This window comes from Rhipicephalus sanguineus, chromosome 5 (genome assembly GCF_013339695.2).
Source record: "Rhipicephalus sanguineus isolate Rsan-2018 chromosome 5, BIME_Rsan_1.4, whole genome shotgun sequence".
Taxonomy (NCBI): domain Eukaryota; kingdom Metazoa; phylum Arthropoda; class Arachnida; order Ixodida; family Ixodidae; genus Rhipicephalus; species Rhipicephalus sanguineus.
In genome coordinates, this window is record NC_051180.1 from 12,502,580 (window position 1) to 12,524,664 (window position 22,085).

General features: G+C 44.9%; 1 protein-coding gene across 2 annotated transcripts; it reads left to right on the forward strand.

Moving 5' to 3' along the window:
- The first annotated feature begins 478 nt into the window (after nucleotides 1–478).
- On the forward strand, nucleotides 479–19,541 carry LOC119393232 (selenoprotein S). 2 transcript variants are annotated; one of them, XM_037660142.1, is made up of 4 exons: nucleotides 479–735; nucleotides 2,228–2,359; nucleotides 8,778–8,893; nucleotides 18,659–19,541. In XM_037660142.1, exons 1-4 carry the CDS (start codon nucleotides 651–653, stop codon nucleotides 18,908–18,910), a joined length of 585 nt encoding a protein of 194 aa, XP_037516070.1. In that variant the 5' UTR covers nucleotides 479–650; the 3' UTR covers nucleotides 18,911–19,541. The 2 variants fall into 2 exon arrangements, with proteins under 2 accessions (XP_037516070.1, XP_037516071.1); XM_037660143.2 differs by having other exon boundaries at nucleotides 484–729.
- Nucleotides 19,542–22,085: the final 2,544 nt, after the last annotated feature.

The following is a 22,085-nucleotide window of genomic DNA, read 5'->3' on the forward strand; positions in this document are numbered from 1 at the left end:
TTTTTCATGCGTAAACAGCATTTTTCCTTTCTTCGTGGTAAACAGAAATAGTTGATGCTTAGAACAGGGCAGTTCGTACGTGTTTCTTGCTTGCAGAACACAAAAACATTACCTTTGAGATTTGTGACTCGTTCTTGTGGATAACGGTCACCTGCCATTTGAATATATTTACCTGCTATCTTGTTGGCACTTTTTATGCTTATCTAATTATGGCAACGGTTTTTGTGCTTCACACGCCGCTTTTTTACTTTCTTTGCGAAGGAGGCATTTTCTGCTCCCTAATTTTCTGGCCCTTCGAGTGCCATCTGTACATCGCAACTATAAATATTTTGAAACATACACTGAATTGTTTACTCTGACAAATATTACTATTTTTAAATTTTTGCTTTCGTCCTCTGATCTCACTGTAGACCTTCAGTGACGCGACAAGGACTTGATCATGGACGTGATTAAATTTTGCTACCGGCGAGATGTTGATCGCGACCTCGTGTCTCGTGTGGCGCTGCTATCGCTGCTGCGCGCTGCGCGCATGATGCAGCGTTTGCGTTCAAGGGACGGGTTGCTTTCGGTTACTTTCGTTTTTGACTTGTGATGTCGTTGTTAGATTAGCAACGTTTTTGGTTTTACTCTCTTCGAAATCCTGACCAGGAATGGATTCTATAGACAGCTCTACGAGCGACAGCATAAGTTCTCTTTTTCAAGAGAGCGAACCAGAGCCAAGCTTCTTCGGTATTCGTAAGACACCTTTCATGTAATTTTATGACGTGTCCATGCTTACAGCCGTGTGATAATGTTTAGTTTCGCCATTATTGTATTTACACTGTCAGAATGTATTGCTTAGGGAAGTTAGTGAATGAGTTCTTCCCTACCCTACTGTTAAGTAGGTTATCGTGCAAAGCCCTACATAACGAAGTCGATGCGATACGTTCCGAATACTGCTGCTCCAAGTCTATCCTAACATTTTGTTTAGAACCATTTCGCGTTAATTGACACCATTGAGATTGAGATAGGCATAAGCAAGCTTGTGCGACTTTAACAGGGCACTGACATTTTGCGTATTACTAGACTTCTTAGGCGTTTTCCTTTTCTTCAAGGCTAACTGCAACGTTTCCGTCAGCATGTTTTTCTTCTCACGCTTTTTATGAAGAATACCCGCCATTACTCCCGTCGTGTGAGCCCCACCATCTAACAATGGTACACGATTTCTGTCGTTATGCAGAAGACATTTCTTGATAATTAAGCTGATATAAAGAACGTAGTGTATCCACGTTTCGACGGAGAGCTTGTTACTGAGTCAGTACTCAATTTTGTCGGAGAACGTAATGTTCTGACAAAGTGCCGACGCAGGCACAAGTTTTGATGCAAGGACGTGAAGTTGCTGCACAGTGGTCAGTCTTTGCGGGTTTTACCATTCTAGTTTCCGGCACACCACTCTGGATAAGCGAGGAAAATCAAAGAAAATACTCATCGCGCTTGCAATCGGTTTGTAAAAATAGTTTTCATATAACATGCTTTGTTCCCAAAAGGTTGTAGATCAGGGCAAAAAATATTGGCTTTGCCAAAATGTAAGAGGCAGTCTATTAATCCACAATGTGACTAAGATCGTGTAAGCTGAGAAAATTAATGTCGGTCGGCGTAAGCTAAAAAAGCCAAGACGCCTATGCACAAGAGCGTTAGGTGGCATCCCTAATATGTCAAGGGAACGTGTAGATGAGCTTAAAAAACGTGTATTAAATAAGTCTTGCCGGTGGCCGTCTACTTGTACCATCAGGAGTCTCCAGCTACTCAACTGCACTTAACAGTGTTTGATCCGAAGTACAAGGTTTTATGGAATTAAAGAACAAGCAATGATTTATGCAAATGAAGGAGTGAATTAGATGAAATTAAATTTATTTGCAGTAATTCACTGCAGCAGCCCTTATTCATTGGAACTGTGTAACTTGGTGTGCGTTAGTCTTTAGATTAGCACACTTGCATGAAATCTGACAAAAAAAAAAAACTTAAGAAATACACGGGATGTGCCGTCATAATGGTGTATACCATAACAGAAGAAGAGGCTGCAAAACGGCTGCTTAGAATATCATTAAAAACGTGCATTAACTCCTTTTTTTCAGTCACAGCACTTGTAATTGAAGCTATAGTCAGTAAATGTTTACCAGCAAACTTGACAGGAGCCTCAAGATGAAAACTTCTTGTTCCCTTACTGGTTTACATTCCTTGCTTCCAGTGCTGAACTTCATCTCAACAAATGGCTGGTTTATCACATTTGGACTCATCGGCTTGTACATGCTGTACAGGAAACTTGGCTCGTACCTACCAACAATGAGCACAGTCTCGCCACCTGCACAACAGGCCTATGGTATGGTGCATGTTACTTACATATGTAGATTATCACTAAGAGATTCAGATCATTAAGGCATGGTATGAGGCCTCAGAGCATTTACATAGATTGTTTTAAATAAAGTTCTCTCCATCCATCGGTCCTCGGAGCATGTGTCCCAATTTTTGAAAGGTGTGCCTTCTGCTACCTTTTTATTAGCTGCACCATTCTCAAGTCATGGTATTCCATATGTGCTTGCTGCATGCCACATTTTGTTTCCATTCTTATCACTCTTAATTATATGCTACCGTTGTCATCTTGGCAGGGGCACCACATTGTCCTGTTTGTCATCCTTACACAAGACCTATGTCTAGGCAAAATTGATGGTTTTAAAGGGACACTAAAGGCAAATAACAATTTATGTCACAGTGAAAGCTCAGTGTATGACGTCTGAAATGGCAATATTATAAACAGCAGTGCCCTACTTACCGAGAAATTAAGCTAAATGCATCACACGACGTGCGCCACGAGTGGGACATTTTGGAAATGATCCCAATGACGTGAGAGCGTCCGATTACAATTAATCACCAGTAATCAAACTAGCTTCAATAAAAAAAGAACCTTCCGTGCATCAAGAGACGTAATAAAATGCTGCTTGTTCGTTTTTGTTTGATTTATGGAGAAAAGAACCTCATTGGCATTGCCATGGGGAACGGCGCACGTGGTTCAAAGGTTCCGTTTTCACTGAACTGCGCTTCGTCCGGTACCTGGCTTCGCTCACGCGGTCACGTCTCAGTGGTAGTTTCGGTAATGCATACTGCCGCGTGTGTTTTGCACGCCCGTGAAAGTCGCTCTGACAGAAAGTTCGACAAAATGCCGCTTGCATGTGATGTTGCCGGATGCCCGAATGGTGCACGCCGCCAGTTCACACCGCCGCGCAGTAAAGGCGGGCAACATTGGGCACGGCAACACTGACGTCAGAAAGACTGCTTTCAGGCGGGTGATTTGAAGTGCGCTAACGCGATGCGGACTACTAAAACAGGATTTTATTTTAAAATAAGCACTTCCTTGGCACAAAAGTAGCACTACAAGGTTTCTGGACTGCTGTTTCAACAATCAACATCGACTTAATATTTGCCTTTAGTGTCCCTTTAACACTAATCTACTGTTCTGGCTTGACTTAATTCTCATCTTTACATGTTGATGCTGGCAGCTCATACATTCTAAACTAAGTATTGCACCAAAGTGCAAGAAAAAGGTCAGATAGACATTTTTGCTATGTTATCCATCTTCTTGCTCTGTCTTGCATTGTTTTGACTACGACGCACCTCTTGTGTCCTCTCAAAACTACTCTCTACAATGTGCTTTGTTATCGTAATTGTGTGCAGCAAACTTTTTAAAACTATAATTTGTGTGCAGTTTGTGCAGTGCCTGAAATAAGTTGAATTTGGTTGCCTTGGGCCGCTATTAGTGAACCATATTGTAGAGAGTATTTGAGCAATTAGTGGTTAACATTCTTTGTACAAGTCCCAGTTACTTACAAAGCTTGTCAAGCTATTACAGTCGGACACCTTCATTATTATCTGCCTCACAATTTCAGTGATAGTGCAGAGTACTGTGCCTAGAGGGCGCCGTGCAGTACCTTTTCTTGGGAAAAACCAGAAAAAAGGTAAAAGAAAAAGGGATAAGGCGCGTGTTGCAATTAGTTACATAAACATGCAGGGTGGCAGAAAAAAGGCAAAATGGTTAGAGATTGAGGAGCAGTTAAACAAAGAACAGATAGGCGTTTATGCGGTTACAGAAACACACCTTAGAGACTTGGAAGGGTGCAACAGGATCATTTCAGAAAGGAAAGGTGGGGGTGTAGGAATGCTAATTCACCGCGGCGCCAAATGGGTTAGAGTGAAACAGACGCGTTCAGAGCACCTCTGGGTTTTGGGCACAGTAGGTGGAAAGAAAACATGGCTAGGGGTTGCCTACTTGTGGACGGGAAATAACTGCAGAGAAAAGAATCAGGAGATAGTGGATTACATGAGTGAGGATATTAAAGAATTTGGTAATGGGGCCGAAATCATCCTTCTAGGGGACATGAATGCCCACATACACGACCTTGACGGATATTTAGACACCAATGGGAAGTTATTACTAGATCTCTGCGAGCAACATAGTCTGGAGATAGTTAACACGGGGCCTAAATGTGACGGCCAGATCACGTGGGAAGTCGGAAACAAACAGTCAAGTATTGATTATTGTCTCATGTCTGAAGGAATTTGTCACAAACTGAGAGAAATGAGAATAGACGAGGAAGGGATTAAAAGCTTAGGTAGTGATCATAAACGAATAACCTTACAAATGGGATATAAAACTGGAAATGAGAGCATAGAATCAAAGTCTGGCACATCGTATTTAAATGACAAACAAATAATAAATATAGCCACAAGAGTCGAGGAAGAAGTAGGCAAAATACCGGACAAGGACTGGGAGTACAGTGAGCTATTAGATTTAATGACGAAAGAGATAGGGAAAGAGAAGAAAAATATTTGCTGGAAAGGAAAGAGGAAGCCAAAAAGTTGGTGGAACAAGGAAATCCGGGAAGCGATCGAGAAGCGGCGTGAAGCATCACGGAATCATAGAAGGGCAAAAAAGGACAAGCGACCGCAGGACGAAGTCACCGAAATATAGGAAATATATCTAGAGAAAAAATCCATTGTACAGAAATTGGTCGAGGCAAAAATTAAAGGCGAAAGTGAACGCTGGGTGACAGAGATTCACGAAAAAAAGGAGGCCGCACCTAGTATATTTTGGAGCCACATAAAGGCGCTAGGTAGGAAGTCTGTCACAACGCAACAACATATTCTCGATGAAGGAGGAAATCAATTGGAAGGGTATGAAGCGCTAGGTTACATTCGAAAGGTAACAGCCGATTCGTTTAAAAAGAGCGTCCAGGGGATTTCCTAGGTGAGTAAAAGTGTGGCGGAGAGAGCAACCGAGGAAGAGCTAGTGCTGGAGAATTTCAATTGGAAAAGGGCTGAAGGAAAAATTCCAAAGCGCACTGCCGCGGGTTTAGATGGGATTCCCGTTAGCCTCATTAACGAACTAGGAAATAGCACTAAAGAAGCACTGCTGAAAGCTGTAGAAAAATGCTTAAAGGACAGGCAAATACCGGATAGTTGGCGAAAAGGTAGAATGAACTTAATCTATAAAGGCAAGGGAGAAAAGGATAACATTCGCTCGTATAGACCACTAACCATTACATCGGTACTGTACAGGTTGGCGATGCAAGCAGTAAAAATGAAAATAGAAAAGTGGGCAGAACACAACGATATTTTGGGACAACTCCAGAATGGATTTCGAGTCGACAGGCGGTTAGACGATAACCTGTTTGTTCTCACTCAGTGTATAGAAATATCTAAAATAGAAAATAGGCCCTTGTACATGGCTTTTCTAGACATCACTGGGGCGTACGACAACGTTAATCAGGAAATTTTGTGGGATATATTGAAAGGAATGGGCATAGGTGACGACTGTATACAGCTTTTGAGGGAGATATACTGAGAAAATACAGCTTGCATAGAATGGGAAGGAATGAGTAGCAAAGAGAACGTTGAGATTAGCAAGGGGCTGAGACAGGGATGTCCTTTGTCCCCACTGTTATTCATGCTGTACATGGTGAATATGCAAAAAGCGCTAGAAGGTAGCAACTTTGGCTTTAATCTGTCACACAAACAGGGCGGCGTGATGATTGAGCAGAAGCTTCCAGGATTATTTTATGCTGACGATATTGTCTTATTTGCTGACAGTCGAGAGGATATACAGCAGCTGGCGGATATATGCGGAAGGGAAGGGGAAGCTCTAGGACTAGGATTTAGTGCAACAAAATGTGGATTGATGGTATTCAATGACCCTTTTGATCAGGCGGTGTCAATACAGGGCCAAGAAATACCGAGGGTGAGCGAATACAAGTACCTCGGAGTATGGATAAATGAGGGTGACAGGTACATGGAGGTACAGGAAAAAGCCTCAGCAGCAAAAGGAAAGAGGAATGCTGCAATAATGAAGCACAGAGCATTGTGGGGATACAATAGGTACGAGGTGCTTCGACGTCTGTGGAAAGGTGTAATGGTTCCGGGGCTTACTTTTAGGAACTCAGTGGTGTGCATGAGGGCAGAGGTGCAATCGGGAATGGATATAAATCAAAGGACTGTGGGACGCCTCGCGTTGGGTGCTCACGGGAAGACGACAAATGAGGGTGTAAAGGGCGATATGGGATGGGCAGGTTTTGAGGCGAGGGAGGCTCAGAGCAAAATAAGGTTCGAAGAAAGGCTAAGGAATATGAAGGAGAGTAGATGGGCAGAGAAGGTGTTCCATTACTTGTATAGGAAGAGCGTGGACACACAGTGGAGAAAAAGAACTAGGAGGCTCACTAGTAAATATACGGCTGGTAGTGTAAGCAGTATGTCAACAAAGAGCGTTAAGCGAAAAGTCAGAGAGGCGGAGAGGATTTACTGGATGGCAGCTATGGAGAAAAAACCGGCTTTGAGTAACTACCGAAAGGGCAAAAATGAAATAAGGAGGGAGGCATTTTACGACAATTCAATGGGAAACGCTTTACTGTTTGAAGCGAGATCGGGTTGCCTTAGAACGGGTAGTTATAAAGCGAGATTCAGTAAAGAAGAAGAACAATGCACGTGCTGCGGGGAAGATCAGGAAACGGCGGAGCATGTTCTGATTGAATGTGGAGACATCCACCCAGGTGCACGTTTGGGCACGAGCCTACATGACGCCTTGGGTGTTAGAGACAATGGAAAGCTGAACACACCCGCGATTGAAATAAGTAAGAGACGATTAGAGTATTGGTGGCAGAAAACTAGAGAGAAAGGACAAAAATAAATATTGGGAAAAAAAAATAAGGACATTCTGCCGTAAAGGGCACAGAACGGAGCTGAAAACTTAAGTTTTTTTTTTTTCTGGAGTAAAATAGTTTTAATTGAAGTAAAGACACTAGGCCAACGCTAAGAAAAAAAAAAGAAGTAAAGGTTTTTTTTTTTTTTTCGAGCCTGGTGGCACACTTGTCACCGCCCCGTTATAAAGGGGACGCTCATAGCATCCATCCATCCATCCATCCATCTTCGAAACTGAGAAAACGTTACAGCATGTGCAATACATTTCAATTAATATATTCCTGCAGAAAATTTTGAGGTTGAGGTAATAATAAGATACGCATAGAGAACGTAATGTATGCATTGCCCATTCCTCCTGAGCACACTTGCCCTTTACTGCAGCTGTGCCAATAGTATGGCTCTTCCTATTTTCCCTTTAGTACTTTTTCTTTCCATGGTGTGCTTATTTTAACCCTTCAAAGTTAGCACCTATGTTTGAAGAGTAACAATGCAGTGATGACAGGTCAGGTGGGATCAGAATCAGAATCAGAATCATTTTTATTTCAACATCAGATTTTGACAAATACAGATGTTGAGGGCCGTGAGCTAAAAGCCACAAAACGGCTTGACGAGGCCCATGCATTAACATACCTGCCAACTCTCCTGATTTGCCCGAGAGACTCCCGATTTCTGGCCTGTCTTCCCGATTGTATGATCGCTGCCATAAATCTCCCGATAAACTGCCTCAACTCAAGTTCGAAAAAAAAGCTACAGTAAAACAAAAACAGGTGATTAAAACAACACGAACTTATTTATATGGCACACCAAAGAAAAGGGAACGTCCATGCAGCTCGAAAGGTTCGCTGGCCACTGCTGTTTCCTCTCGTCTGCTGGGCTGTCCTCCTTTCACCAGAAACACACAAACACACCCACACCCCAACTGCTGACGCCGGTGGGCACGTCCCCCATTTTATGGCCCTGTTCGGAGAGGCCACAGTGACAGTATAGAGGCTGGAACGCTTCTATAGTCACAGTGTTTCAGTCAGGCCGTAGGCCCGCTTCAAATGTTCTGAGGCCACGGGCATGGGGGCTGTATGTTGGACAGTTTTGTTGACCGATCACAGGCGTCAACTGAAACAATTCCCCCCCTCCCCTCCCCCCGCGATGTGTCTCCTGATTTCAGAAGTCCCTAAGCTGGCAGGTATGCATTAACAAACAGCACTTTGGGGTTTGCTGGTAGTTTAGAAAATGTGCACATGTGCGCAAGCTTTTGTGCAGAAGAAACTCATGATAAGAACAATTGTGCAATGGCTGCCATATATGAGCTGTTGCATGTGTCTTTGATCTCGTATAGCCGATGTGGGACAGTGGCGTTTGAAAGCTGCAGGAGACAGGAAGCGATATTTTGTGTCTGACTCCTGGCCGCATGCAGCAGAACACTACGTTGCTGGCATGCTCATGGCAGCCTTGTCTGCATGCTGCCGACATTCTCTTACCCCGTTTCAAATGTGTTGCAGTGCCCCTTTCGAAGTGTTGGTGTAAGATTGGAATATGTTTAACGAATCTTCTGTGTGCAGGACCATCAGAAGCAGATGAATTCGTGAAGCGGCAAGAAGCTCTGGAGCGGGCACGTCAAAGGATGCAAGAAAAGCAAGACGCGCTAGCTGAGAAGCAGAAAGAAAAGATAGCTCAGGTGGGGATGTACACATAATTACCACAAAAATATACACTGTCCAGAAAAATATAGCAGGTTCTGTGAGGGGTATTTGATTATTTAAACGTCTCTAGTAATGGATAATATAATTGCTATAATTGCTATTAGTAAATATAGATATATAACTTTAAAACGAATACAGAGAACTTAATTAAAAGCATCCTGAGAAGCGCCACCCCTTAGGGCTACACCACGGCCTGCTCCCATGTGGGGACAGCTGTGCCCAACCTAACCGCTACATTGCACGCTCTCTGGACAGCCAAAAGCTGATGATGGTGTTTTGAGCTGTTGATGGCCGAGCTACACTTCTGTTCAGCGATGTCCTTACCCTTTCGTAACGAGGGACACCACCAGAGCATGTGATCTAAATTGCATGTCTCCCTGCAGATAGGACAGTGTGAGCTAAAAATGTCTGGGAATAAACAGTGCATGAAGGCCACACTAGGATACGAGTTAGTCTGAAGCATCCTAAGGGTTATTGCCTGAGGTCTTGTGAGCTTTTTATGTGGTTGAGGAAAGATTCTTTTCTCCAGATGGAAATGTTTAGTGAATTCATTAAAAGGTGAATAAAGTGTCCCGGAACCCTTGGACACTGGACTGTGACAAAGCTCCTCCTCCTGCGTAAACTTAGTACGCATGCCTGGGAGTGATCAGTGTCATTTAGGTTGGTGAACGAGTCCAGATTTAGGCCCAAATGTGCCAGAAACCAAGTGATCATATGTGGAGTGATTGCCCTGTTCTTGAGAATACTATGGGCCTCTTTTTGCGATGGAGCCCGAGGCAAACAGCCTGACTGCCGATCTAGAACCTGTGTAGATTTGCATTCTGTTGCCTTCCAAAAAACCCAAAACAACAACAACCTGCTCTGCTTTAGAAGAAGTGGTCCCAGCCACCGAGACTGCCGAAACAGCATGGCCTCTGTGATCTATTGCCACTATATGGCAAAATGAGATGAGCGGCCATAATGATCCACATGCACAAAGCAAATCGATTGTGGTTTGTTCTGGATCTTTTTCAGGATTGCAATCGCCCTTGCCCTATGCGTTCCCCAATTGTGCTGTGGGTGCACATTACGAGGGATTGGTACAATGTAAAAGCCTTCTGTTTTCTCATCAGTGATTCGATGCCTTCTCTTCGACAACTACTGGGTTAAGGCCCAGGATGGCCATAATTCTTCTCGCCGCCGAAGAGCAGGACAGTCGAGCCAGATGGACTGATTCTGGCGCCTCAATGATCTCCTCCAATGAATTGTGTACTCCTGATGGTTGTCGAGTATTTTAATGTGTCAGTTGTGTCCAATCAAATCAAAAGTTTTATGTAAAAGTATGGTACATAGCACTTCCATGTGCATTGTATAGGCATAAAATTTGAGAACTAGTGAAGTTTATAACAGGCTACATCATTCGAGGTGCCAGACTTTACCGGCTGTACATTGTTAAATCACAATCTTTTAGGAGTCCTGTGTATCCAGATACTTTCCTTTTAAAGGAAAGTACCTGCACCCAAATTTTGCCTGCTGAGTTTTACATTGCAACTCGTTCCTCATATCATCCTGAGATGAATGCAAAAAACGCCAGGCCTGCGCTGAAACCGCAGCACAGTCACAGCGAAAGCTGGAAGAGCGGCGTTTCTAGAGCCCCTTAAGCTCTCTTGGGGCTACAATACAAGTACACTAGAAAGGTACCCACTACGCCATAAATCACAATTTTTGTGAAGTTGGGAAGCACCTACTAAGCCATTATTCATCATTCTGCGGAGAAGCGAGGCGCCAGCTACACGTCTGTAAGGCATTATGTGCACTTTGTTGACGTGACGACTGATGACGATGAAGAACTATAGCTCAGCCTTTTGTAATGGGTTGGAATCTTTAAACGGCCCACCAGTTATGTAATTTGCATTGGTGACGCCCGGTCGCTATTCCCCTCTCCCGTCATGCTGTATAACATACGTTGACGTGGGAGAGAGACGGGGGGGGGGGGGGGGAGAAGAACTTTACTGAGACCCCAAGGAAATGGATCATGCGCTTATGGCCTTCATTGGCAACCAATACAAGTGCACTTGCGAGGAACCCACTATGCTATAAATCATTGTAACTTTACTGAGACCCCGAGGAAGTGGATCATGCGCTTATGGACTTCCTTGGCAACCAATACAAATGCACTTGCGAGGAACCCACTACGCTATAAATCATTGTAATTTTTTAGAAGTAGGGCAGCAGGCACTGTGCCATTTTTTGTCATCCTACGGAGAGCGTTGGTACCTGCTAAACCCATGTAAGGCATTATGCGCACTTTGTTGATGCTGTGCCTGATGACGATGAAGAATTATGGCAGAGTCCTTTGTAATGGGTTGGAAGCAATCAACAACCTACTCGTTGCGCAATTCGCATTGTGTGACGCCTGGTTACAGAATTCGCTTTGTGTGACGCTTGGTGCTTATTTTACTCTTCTACCACGCTATATTGCATAAGCTAATATGGTTCCTTCCCGACATGAAGCCTGTATAGGACCTTTTTGCAAAGCAGTTTCAAGCACCGGCATGGCTCAGAGGTTGAATACTGGGCTCCCACGCAGAGGGCCCAGGTTCGAACCTCGTTCCATCCTGGAATTTTTTTCTTATTTCGAGCGATACTGGTTACGGACACCGGCGGCGGCGGCGGACAACTACGGCGCCAAAAACGGCCGGTGAAATGATCTCATAACAGCTTTCGCTGTAAAAGAATTTTGGAGATAGACAACAGAAATTAGCATACCCTTTCATTTTTTCACTCACCCAGTGATGTGGCAATCTGGTTTGTCTGGTTTGTCTGGTTACGATCAGAACAGAGCTTGCATTTGGTCATACCAGAACCCTGCAGCACAGGGTGCCCTTCCTGCCGCAAGCGGCTGCTGCACTTTTTAATGGCTTTGGTGCTGCACAAGTTAACAGACGACTCTGTGCTGACAAATGAGTGGTCAGAACGGGTCAGAAACGATGAATACAGGGCAATTCTGTGTTTTGCCATAGAGGAATAATGGTTGTGCCCTGATTCAGAAATGCAAGGTACTACTGTGTATTGGTGAAGGCTGCACTTTCTGTAGACATTTCGACAGCGCCACCTGTGTCACTTGCAATTCAGATTGAAGTTGCGATGCACAAATTGGTGTCTTTTTTGCAGCCCTGAGAAGCATTAAACACATCACATTGTGTAAATTCCTCATACTGAGTACATCTTAAGCGTGTGCAATATATTGTTTTATTTCCAACCAATCAAAGTGCCCATCATATGCCTAGCATGATACTTCACTGCTGGCAACAGAAATTTTCAATAGACAACACTGCAGTCAGTGTGGAAACGCACTTTGGCAAGAAATTAAAGTATCAAACGCTTTGTTCTTACCACTTTCACTGATGCCTCAGCAGTCGTCAAGACCCATAGCAAGCAAACGGCCGATAAAAGCATGAGTAATTTGGGGTGCAGGGCCATTTTAAGTTTCCTAATTCTCCATTCACTGCCTTTAGAAAGACAAGTCCTCTTGTCAAAACTTTGGCTCCAGCACCATTCTCTCTTCAACAATTTCTCATCACTTAATTGCTCCATTTGTGTTTTTTATTTTAGCATAAAGAAAAGCATATCATAATACAGTACACTATACCTTTAAATGAAACTCGCCGTGGACAATAAAATTGGTTTCGTTTATCGGCAGTTTCATTTGTCTTGTGACCCCCGAAAAAGCTGGGAAAGTGGGTTGCCTCAACTTGGCACGGAACTACTTCACTATACTCCACCTCACCACTACCGTTCAGCACTACCAAAGCTACGGAGTGTAAGCCACATGCTTGCACAGCAAAACATAGTTCCAGATATAATTACCTTACAATTGGCAGAGTTGAGATATTTACGCTTGTTTGGCACGTGTTGCGTCACATTAATAAGTGAAATGTTTATTCTTCATTGGATTTACATCGTATTTCTTTAATTGTTGTATCAGTAACCACTTGTAACTGTAGTTACAAATCAACATGGCAGCGCTCATGCAGACGTGACCGCCTGCTTCAATCCGAACTTGCTCTTGCTACTCGCCCACAGCACTGACAGCAACAAATAAATTGTGAAATGAGCCATCGCTTTGTGCCATCTCACGATGTGGACAAAGCATCAGGTACGTTTCATCGTTATTGATGAGATCAGCTGTTTGTTTAGCGACGCCTGCTAAGCCTAATGCGCCGATAATTTGGTAACTGTTCATGGGAATAGAACAGTATAGTCGCGAATACACTGCTGTTGAAGCATCAGGACATAAATACAAAGCAAATACAAGCGTCAGTTTGGAACTTACGGCCCACTCAGCACAAGACAACGACGTGATAAATTCGAGGCGGAGGGCTCTAGCGTCCTTAGATGCAGCCATGTTCTTTTTTTCGGCGCTAATCTCTGCTCGCTTTACTCACCTGCACAGATGCCATGGGGACACTGAGCAGACGACGTGCGCACGGATGAATACATCGGGAGGGATTTACGCCCTTCCTATTGGCTAAGGGGCCCGCAGCCTCCACAGTGTTGAAAGGAACTTCTGAGATGGAGTATAAGTAGGCATTCGTCCTGTTTAGGTTGCACGCATGCTCCAAGTAGCCCACTTTCGGGAAGTACCGCTGGAGTAATTGTACTGCTTTGCTTGTTTCCTTAGTCGCTTTTAGCCACTTTAGTCGCTTTAGTGGGGAGCTCTGGTTGTCATTGTGGTCAATCTACACTTAGTCTCTTTAACGTTGGTTTTTTCAGCTGTCCTTCAGTGTGTCGGCAAAGTGTCCTTTTGGCAGGTGACAACGTCATTGTGAATAGTTTCATAATTGTCCATTGTCACTGTGCCTGTGCCGCACCTATGAACCACCAGACCAAGAACGGCTTGTGCTTTAGTATTCTCGACATCAGATTCCTCTTGGTTTGTGACCACTTCCTTGGAGAAGCCCACATGACAGAAGCATCTTTGAATGGTCGTATAGCTTCATCTTCATCCCACGAGTGGGCCAAGGTGTGAATGGCTGAAAGGAGGGCTGAGGTGTAGTCATCCCTACCCATACACAGCATCATCCTTTAAGGACATGGCGACGGAAGAACACCTATTTCTAATGAAATGACACCCTGGTCCATCGACGGAAGTATGGCCATTGCATTCGCAGGAACGTACTCCAGCTCAGTAGAATTTAGGTCTTGCACTTTACCATGTGCTGGGGAGTTGTCCACAACAAACACAACCTTCCTGCCTTCTCTGGAGAACTCAGCATCACTCTGCCTCAACCAGCTTTAAAAAGACGGCCTGCGTCATCCAAGCCTTCGTATTTTGCTTCGTACTGGCAGTTCTTTGACAACTAAAAGCTTGGGGCCTCATTGCTTTCCTATTTCAACTTTTCAGACCCATGCATGTTGGCTCCCATTAAAACAGCAATGTGGTCTTTGCTGTGCTTTCCTCCTGGCACTTCTCTCACCTTTAAAGCTGAGAGTCTTGTTGAGAAGAATCTTATAAAAAAAGCACCATTTCATCCACGTTAATATTTTTCAGGGCTTATAGCGTATATATGCATGCAATGACCGCACCCGTGTAAAAGCCACACCCAAATCTTCGTTAAAGGGGCACTGACATAAAATTGCAAGCTCGAGATGTGTCCTTCATTCGATTGTTTGGTATGCATAAGTATTTTTGACCAAGTTTGAATGGCATCCGTCACCTGGAAGTTATTATTTCGAGGGCAAAGAGCGTACGAAAGCTCAAAGGGGCTTTCATCATCCTGCGACATCGACACTACTGTGACGTGTTTGGTGTGGCGCATACCATCCTGAGTAACAATGCACTAGTGGCGATGACGTCGACGATTCGAGTGTTTTTATTGTGGCGCCGATGCCTGGAAACGCTCTCACTCTTCATGCCTGATCTTCGTCGCGCCGCTTTGGATGATTTCATGAAATTACGAGACGCAATCCACCAAGGAAAGACAGGCGAAAGGAATGAGCATGATTCGACATGTGTTCGTCAGCCAGCATGTCGGGGAATTGCATTGTTGGAAGCGCAGAAAAAGCTGAATGAGTGTGTCGTTTCATTACACGTGAGGTACACGACGACAAGCTATCAAAGTGGAGTAGCGTATAGATAAATATCATCGCTAACAAGTAACACACAGGTAGCGTTAATAGTGAATTTTAGTTCATCCGTAGACTTCGTTGCGCTAGCGTAATACCGGGTTACTGCAGCCGTAACCGTGAGAAGCCGGATAGGTGGGGCCATCTGGCGGCGCAAAGAACTTCGCAAGCACAATTGCTATTGTAGAAGCCTAACATATTCTATTTCTCCGCTGGTGTGCATTCACTATACCGATATTCCATAGAACCCTTTGCGCATACCGGAATGCCGTGCACGCTAAAATTCTCTAATATAGCTAATTGAGACACACCAGCGAGCATGGCCCAAGCGTGCGTCCCCGAGCACCTCCTCGTTGCTGCTTGGAACGGCGTCCATTTTTGAATAGCTGTTTTTCAAAGCGTCGAAGTGAAAATCATTTGTCGCGAATCGCGGCGATTCTAAGTTCCAGAATGTCGTCTTCAACACTAGTCTACATGTTGGATGGCCATGCTGGTGACAAGGCATGACTGAACGTGTGCGCGTAGCAGACGAAATGTTAGCTGAGCAGCTGAGCCTCACGTCACTCGTTTCTGTAGGCAGGAGGTCAGCTGGGGCGCAGTCTGGAGGTGGCGCTGCCGGCGCTAAAAAATGGCGGGCTTCCCGGCCGTTTTGAATCGTGCTGGATACCGGTGATCTAAATCAATAAAACAGATAGGTATTCGTCCCTCAGTGGCATTTTGGGTCGCGAATCGCTACTAGGGGGTCGATAACTACTCGTGGATGCAAAAATCTTGACATGCGTAAATTTGATGTCAGTGCTCCTTTAAAAGTAGGGGTGTGCGAATAGGGAAATTTCATCTCGAATAGAATTCGTATCGAATAGTGCCGAATAGTGGTCAGAAATATCGATTATCGAATCAAATATCGAATAGTATATTTACAGGAAATGTGTACCGCCAGTTACGGCAAGACAAAGGAAAAATCGGGGACGCTACGGCGTGATGACAGCTTCATTACGCACTTGTTCGGGAGGGGCTTTTGTTTCAGCTTTTATGGGCGCGCAAACATGTTGGTAGAAGAGCCGCCATTCCAGTCAGCAGCACCACACCTAACCTCCTCACAGAAGGGGGTACGGTAACTAGTTTTCTTTCCCTGTGGTCGCGCGATATGGCTCATCTGACAACGGTAATGTTGTGCTTCATCGCCATGGGTGCTTCGGGCCCAAAAGTCATCGGGCGCCCGTTCACAGCAGCGTTTTACTGGGTGCCAAAACGATGGGAGTTTCTGAACTAGTGGTGCAGTGTGGCAGTGGCGACTGCCCAGCGTGAGCACATTTTTAATACAAAACCAATCACCGAGGGTTTTGCAGGCCAAAGTCAGGTCGTTTTACTGCGCTTGCGGCTTATGTGACCGAACTATGCAAGAAGTCCATGCCTTCGTTTCGGGAGCGATGTTGTGAAGGACTTGACAGTTTTATCATGTGTTTTTCTGCGTGCGGAAATGACATAATCTCCTTTAAGGTCAACATGCCTCGCTTTTGAACCAGGATGTCAGTGAAAGTTTAACAAACGGCGACGTTAGCGTTAGTTTTAGCCACCCCACCCTAACCAAGTTGCACCATTGGCCTTTGTCGCGTTTTAGATATTCGTCCTGTCGAATTATTCGATTAGGAACTATTCGATTCGAATTCGAAACTCGAATATTTGCACATACTAGCTATTCGAAAGTCGAATCGAATTATTCGATTAGGAACTATTCGATTTGAATTCGAAACTCGAATATTCGCACACCCCTAGTTAAAAGACTACCCTGAAATATAAAAGTTTCCCCTGCAATAGCCACAGCCTTGATTTTTCAGAAGGTTAACAGTATTACCCCTTTAGTGGCGTGAGAATTGCAAAGCTTCTTGGGGGATGGTGGCAAGGAACAAGGCAGCCATACTTTCTGGCACTTCCAATTAGCTTTGTCTTTTCCTTTGTCCCATCCTTTATTGCACTATTATGAATAGGGATGGGCGAATAGTGAATTTGAGGTTCGAAGCGAATCTGAAGCGAATAGAGATTTGGTCGAATAATTTCGAATCGAATAGTTCGAATAGTATTTACCGCATATTATTAAGAAAAATTAGCATTTTTGTCATGACCCTTGCACAATATTTTTAAGGATTGAAACTAGGTATGAGTGAATGTCTCTCTTTTGGTTTGAAATGAAGTGGAAGCAGCCTTGAATAGTATCAAGATTTGAATAGCAGTAGGGTTATAAGTGGACGTTACAATTTAAAAATTACTACACTTAGCGCATATAAGCCCATATAACACGCTCTTAAACTTAAAAAAAATATGTACATTTAACCTTGAAGTGTGGCTTCGCTGCAGTGCAGATTTCCCCTGGGTGAGTTGTTTCACGGCACATCAACCAGGCGCTGCAGTGAAACCACCTTTACAGGGTCAAATGCATGTGCGGTCAAATGTATACATATATTCGTTCATTTCGAATAATCTAAATTCGTATCAAAGCGAATTCGAATACTGTAATATTCGTATGAATATTCGAAACGCCCGAATATTTGCCCATCCCTAATAATGAATGTACAGTTCTGCTTTGCATCACTGAACGGCTGTAAACTACTGCCTTACATTGTTTTTAAAGGGCCCCTAAAACACCTCCAATAATTTTTCAACGTTTCCAGTAATTGCGTGCATTGAGTTCAGAATGCCATCAAGATGAACAATGCCAAGCGCAGCAGCGCTACAAGCTGCGGGCTCACCACGAATTCCGAGAAATCCCTTCTCCTCTCCAAGCCTTTTCGTAATCCTCAGTGTTGGCTTTGATGTCAGCATTTGCGTCTGGTCATGTCATTTACAAAAAGAGCCTGTTTGCTCACAGGTACGCATATTTGCTGCTCTTCCTCCTTGCCTCATCAAGTGTGAAATTTGACCATTGGCATCGGCATCCCGCGGTGTCGTGGACGAGTGATGCAAACTATCATCACATGATGACGTCACAGACCACCAGAATTTGTGACATCATCATGACATCACTGTGCCTTCACATGATGACATCAACACGTGACATTGTAGCCTGTTCAAGGGTGGTCCGATCACGGAGGCAATACAAAACCAGCCGAGGTGCCTCTGATGTTGGAGGCAGTGTAAACCCATGTTAGGTTCAGAAAGCTGTCGAAGGGTGGCAGGGCATGATCAATACATCGACTGAGAAGAAAAAGAAGATGGCTTTCGCCTTCGAGTCATCTTAAGTGAATGTATAAAGGACCGTGTGATTTTTTAAAACGTGCACCTAAACCTAAGTACATGGGCCTCTAGCACTTCGCCTCCATTGAAATTCGACTGCCATGGCTGCGATCGAATCCACATCCTTCGGATCAGCAGCTGAGCACAGTAACCACTGTACCACCGTGGCGACAACGTCCTTACACACTGGCTTTGTGAAATGTGTTGCCACAAGTGCATCTGCATTAGGGATGTCCTTATAAATAGACATCCGAATAATCTGTTGTTGATTGTCGCCATGAATATGACATCCAACCATAGGGGTAGGCTGCTTTCAATTGCAGATTGCCTTATTGTTAGCTAAGTTGTCCATTTTGAAACTTCGGCATTATGCATATTGTACTTCATTTTTTCTGCTGCAGCTTGAAGAGCAGAAACGGCAAGAGAAGATAAAAAACTGGGAGCAGTTGCAGCAGGGACTTGGCCTTGGTTCAAAGCTACGAACCACGTCTACCAATGAGAGCTCTGCCGAGCCCAACAGACTATCGCGGAGACCCCGGGGAAGCCAAGACGGCAGCGATCGCCTTCGTAACTCGGATTACAACCCGCTCACGGGTTCTTCGGGAGGCTCCTCGTACAGGCCAGAGAGGAGGTGTGTGAGCCAGGGTGGATGAGGTTAAAGCACGGGGTTCACCTTTTCATTTATGCAAGCTGTGGTGTTGCTTTTCTAGTTGCTGACATGCGACACATTGTGAACGCTTGTTTTACTAGCTTACAGCATTGAAGCATTACTCTACAACCCGTCTAAGTCTTTGTTATTTTTACTTTGCAGTATTTTTGATACCCTCAAAATTGTTTCGTATCTTCCTCAATAAATTTGAGCTGCTCCAACCTTTCGCTCTGCACCGTCTGTCTGATGTGCTGACAAATGTATTAGCATTTTTTTCTTCAGAAAATGTGCATGTTGACAGCTTGACGATTTAGCAGAGAAATGCTTCACCACAGCTGCAGAAATGTGAACCCCCTGCTTTCTGCTACATGAGCGTACCTCAGTGCGTACTTGCTGTATTCGTTCCTTGGGACCAAAGGTAGCCTGGGACTAACACAAGCACGCACACTCATGATGTCATTACTGGAACTGGTTCGCAGCCAACGGTATTGATGGAAGGAGGGATCTGAATGTGGCAACTGCTTTTTGGAGACTCCATGTGAATAAATTTACACGACCATTCCTGGGTTTAGAATCTCTCTATGTCCCTTTGAAACCAGAAATTGAGTTGTAAATAAACGTACATGTCCATTTCATGGTTCTCAATCTCTGTATGCATTCCTTGGGATATTACAAATACAGTCGAACCCACTTATAACGATCCCACATATAACGATCTATCGGTTATAACGACCATATTTGGGTGCACTTACGATTTTCCTATGCTAACCATTGAAGCTGCGTCCAGATATAGCGAACATTTTTCAAAGCCTCCTTTTACAACGAACACTTCAGACACGGTCGCGGTAAAAATATGGCGCATACGAAGCGAAAAAAAGTTAAAACATGCCTTCTAAAGCGTGACAGGGGCGCGCGCTCGCGCGTGCCCCGCTCCAGTTTACTCGCGACTATTAGATACCCAGATCGGCGAGCACCGCACGCAGATTTCGGACGCTGCGAGCGACGTCGCACACTTTCCAGGCGTTTCTTCAGTGGTAGAATGGCAGTGAGGGGAAAAAAATAGTAGGCAGCATGAAGCCTTGCGGTCAGCTTTCGCACAGTAACTTTCCTGACGCCGTTCTCTGCAGCTACGACCGCCTGCGATGAACCAAACAATGCCTTGGAACGCAAGAAGGCATAAATGCAAGAAGTGATAACCGCGATAACTTTCCATCGCAAAAAGGTTCACTGCGTCCCTAAACTCGTCGAATGTGCCGCGAAAAGTCGTCCGTCTTTTCGGTAACGGCAGAGACCGGGCGATCGGTGATTACGACTTCCGCGCGTGTGCGGCGATGCCTTCGCGGATAAGCATCAGAAAAGAGCGAAGGCGAGGTGGCGGCCGTCGATGAACGTGCCATTATGACTTATAGCCGACAACCTTATCACAGTCATCTGTAGATATCTGCTCGGCTGCGCGTGTGACGTACGCCGTACACTGCGGATTGACGGCGGTACGGGCGCGCCATGAGCCATGCTGCCGTTCGCAAGTTCGCCGCCGCCGCGTCGTGTGAGACCGCTTTAAACTGCGCGTCGCTTTGTAGAAACGAAAGTAGCTCGCTGTTATTGAGCCGCGCGGGCACTGAGAAACTTCGATGCACTGACAGCGAGCGTATACTGCGTGTTTGACTAGGTGACAACTGAAGTGCGCCGCGCATCGTCGTGCAGGGCCGCGAGAGCATCGCGGAGACGTAAAGTGCGCGTTGCTTGGAAAATGCTTGTTTTCGCCGCGTTGAACGAAGAGGCTAGTCGCCGCACCCGTGCACGGTCCGGAGTGAAGCAGGCACGAGGAACGTACAAACGAGCGCATACGGCATAAAGCAAGCGGCCCGGCAGTGACTCCGCGACCCGAGTAGGCGACGCGCTGCACGCAACTAGCCAGGGATGATCGGCTCCACGTCGCGGTACCGCGCTTCGGTGAAACGGTGTCAGCTCATTGCAACGGCGGTTAATTCACTCGTCAGCACGCAGCGAGCGTCGCTTCACGACGCGAAAAGGCTTAGCTTGTCACCGAAGGGGTTGTTAGCACTTTAATAAAAGTGCACAAAGAAAAAAAAACGGCTTGGCCGCTAAGCGCACGTTTTTAAGGGCGAGTCCATATACAACGAACTACTGATATAACGACCACTTTTCGCGACACTTTCGAGTTCGTTATAAACGGGTTCGACTGTACATAATCTTTCCATCAGCAACGCTAACATTTTACCATAGCTACAGTACGTTAGCGAGCAATGAATATATGTTACGGGGCTGTTAATTTAACATTAAGCCTGCTTTCTGGGATCTCCAATTTACTTTGTGCAATGTTGGTTCAGTAAGAGCTTAGTGGCAGTGGGTTGTGCTCTCACGCAGTTTCACTGTTCTCTATCATTGCTTCCACTACACTGTGCTTTGGTCTCCCCTGTCTAATTTTTATACAGTGAAGTTTAACCCTTCCCCTACCGAGTTTTTGTCCGGAAACGATACATAAATACCGATTGTTTTTATTTGCCTGTCTGATTCTACATGTCTTGAAACAACTGGAAAAATTATTCAAAGGCACTTCATTCGCAAGATACACGCAAAGTATATATTTGTTTGAATATGCAGAGGATAGGCTTCACTGCACTGCCCCATGGAGAGTGCCCTAACCTCATCAGTCTTAGGTGCAGAAAATGTCTCTCTGAAATTTAATAAAGTGCAGGGATGCAGGTACATGAAAACAAACCTTGGATGCGCCGGTGGGGTTTTGTTTACATCTATCGGCGTCCACTGCCGATACGCCAAGACACGGTCATCGTCCAAATCCGATGATTTAGAGGAACTATGCTGCTATGTGTAGTCGCTGCGACACACGCAGGAGAACTGAAGTTCTTCATTTCACGAAGCTTCGGCAAACTAGGGCATGTTTTTTTTTTTCTGATCAGAGCCGGGCCTTTTCCGGCACGTGCGCACAGAAGAGGACGTCATTTTCTAATTGCCATTACATGAATCATGTCTCTTCTCGACCAAAATGCATGCTTTGAGCACATTTTTAAATTTTACTGTGTTATCTGTTGAATCCAAAGAGAACACAGCAAAATGAATCGGGGTAGCTTAACTGCGGCACCCCCAAATGCTTGTTTTCGTGGACAAGTCCAACTCGTCTACGGTAGGAGTGGTAC

Excerpts from the sequence above, each read along its gene's own strand:
- LOC119393232 (XM_037660142.1), top strand. The coding sequence starts at position 651 with ATGGATTCTATAGACAGCTCTACGAGCGACAGCATAAGTTCTCTTTTT. Across the intron at positions 736-2,227 it reads GCCAAGCTTCTTCGGTATTC|TGCTGAACTTCATCTCAACA; the intron begins GTAAGACACCTT and ends CCTTGCTTCCAG. Across the intron at positions 8,894-18,658 it reads AGAAAGAAAAGATAGCTCAG|CTTGAAGAGCAGAAACGGCA; the intron begins GTGGGGATGTAC and ends TTTCTGCTGCAG.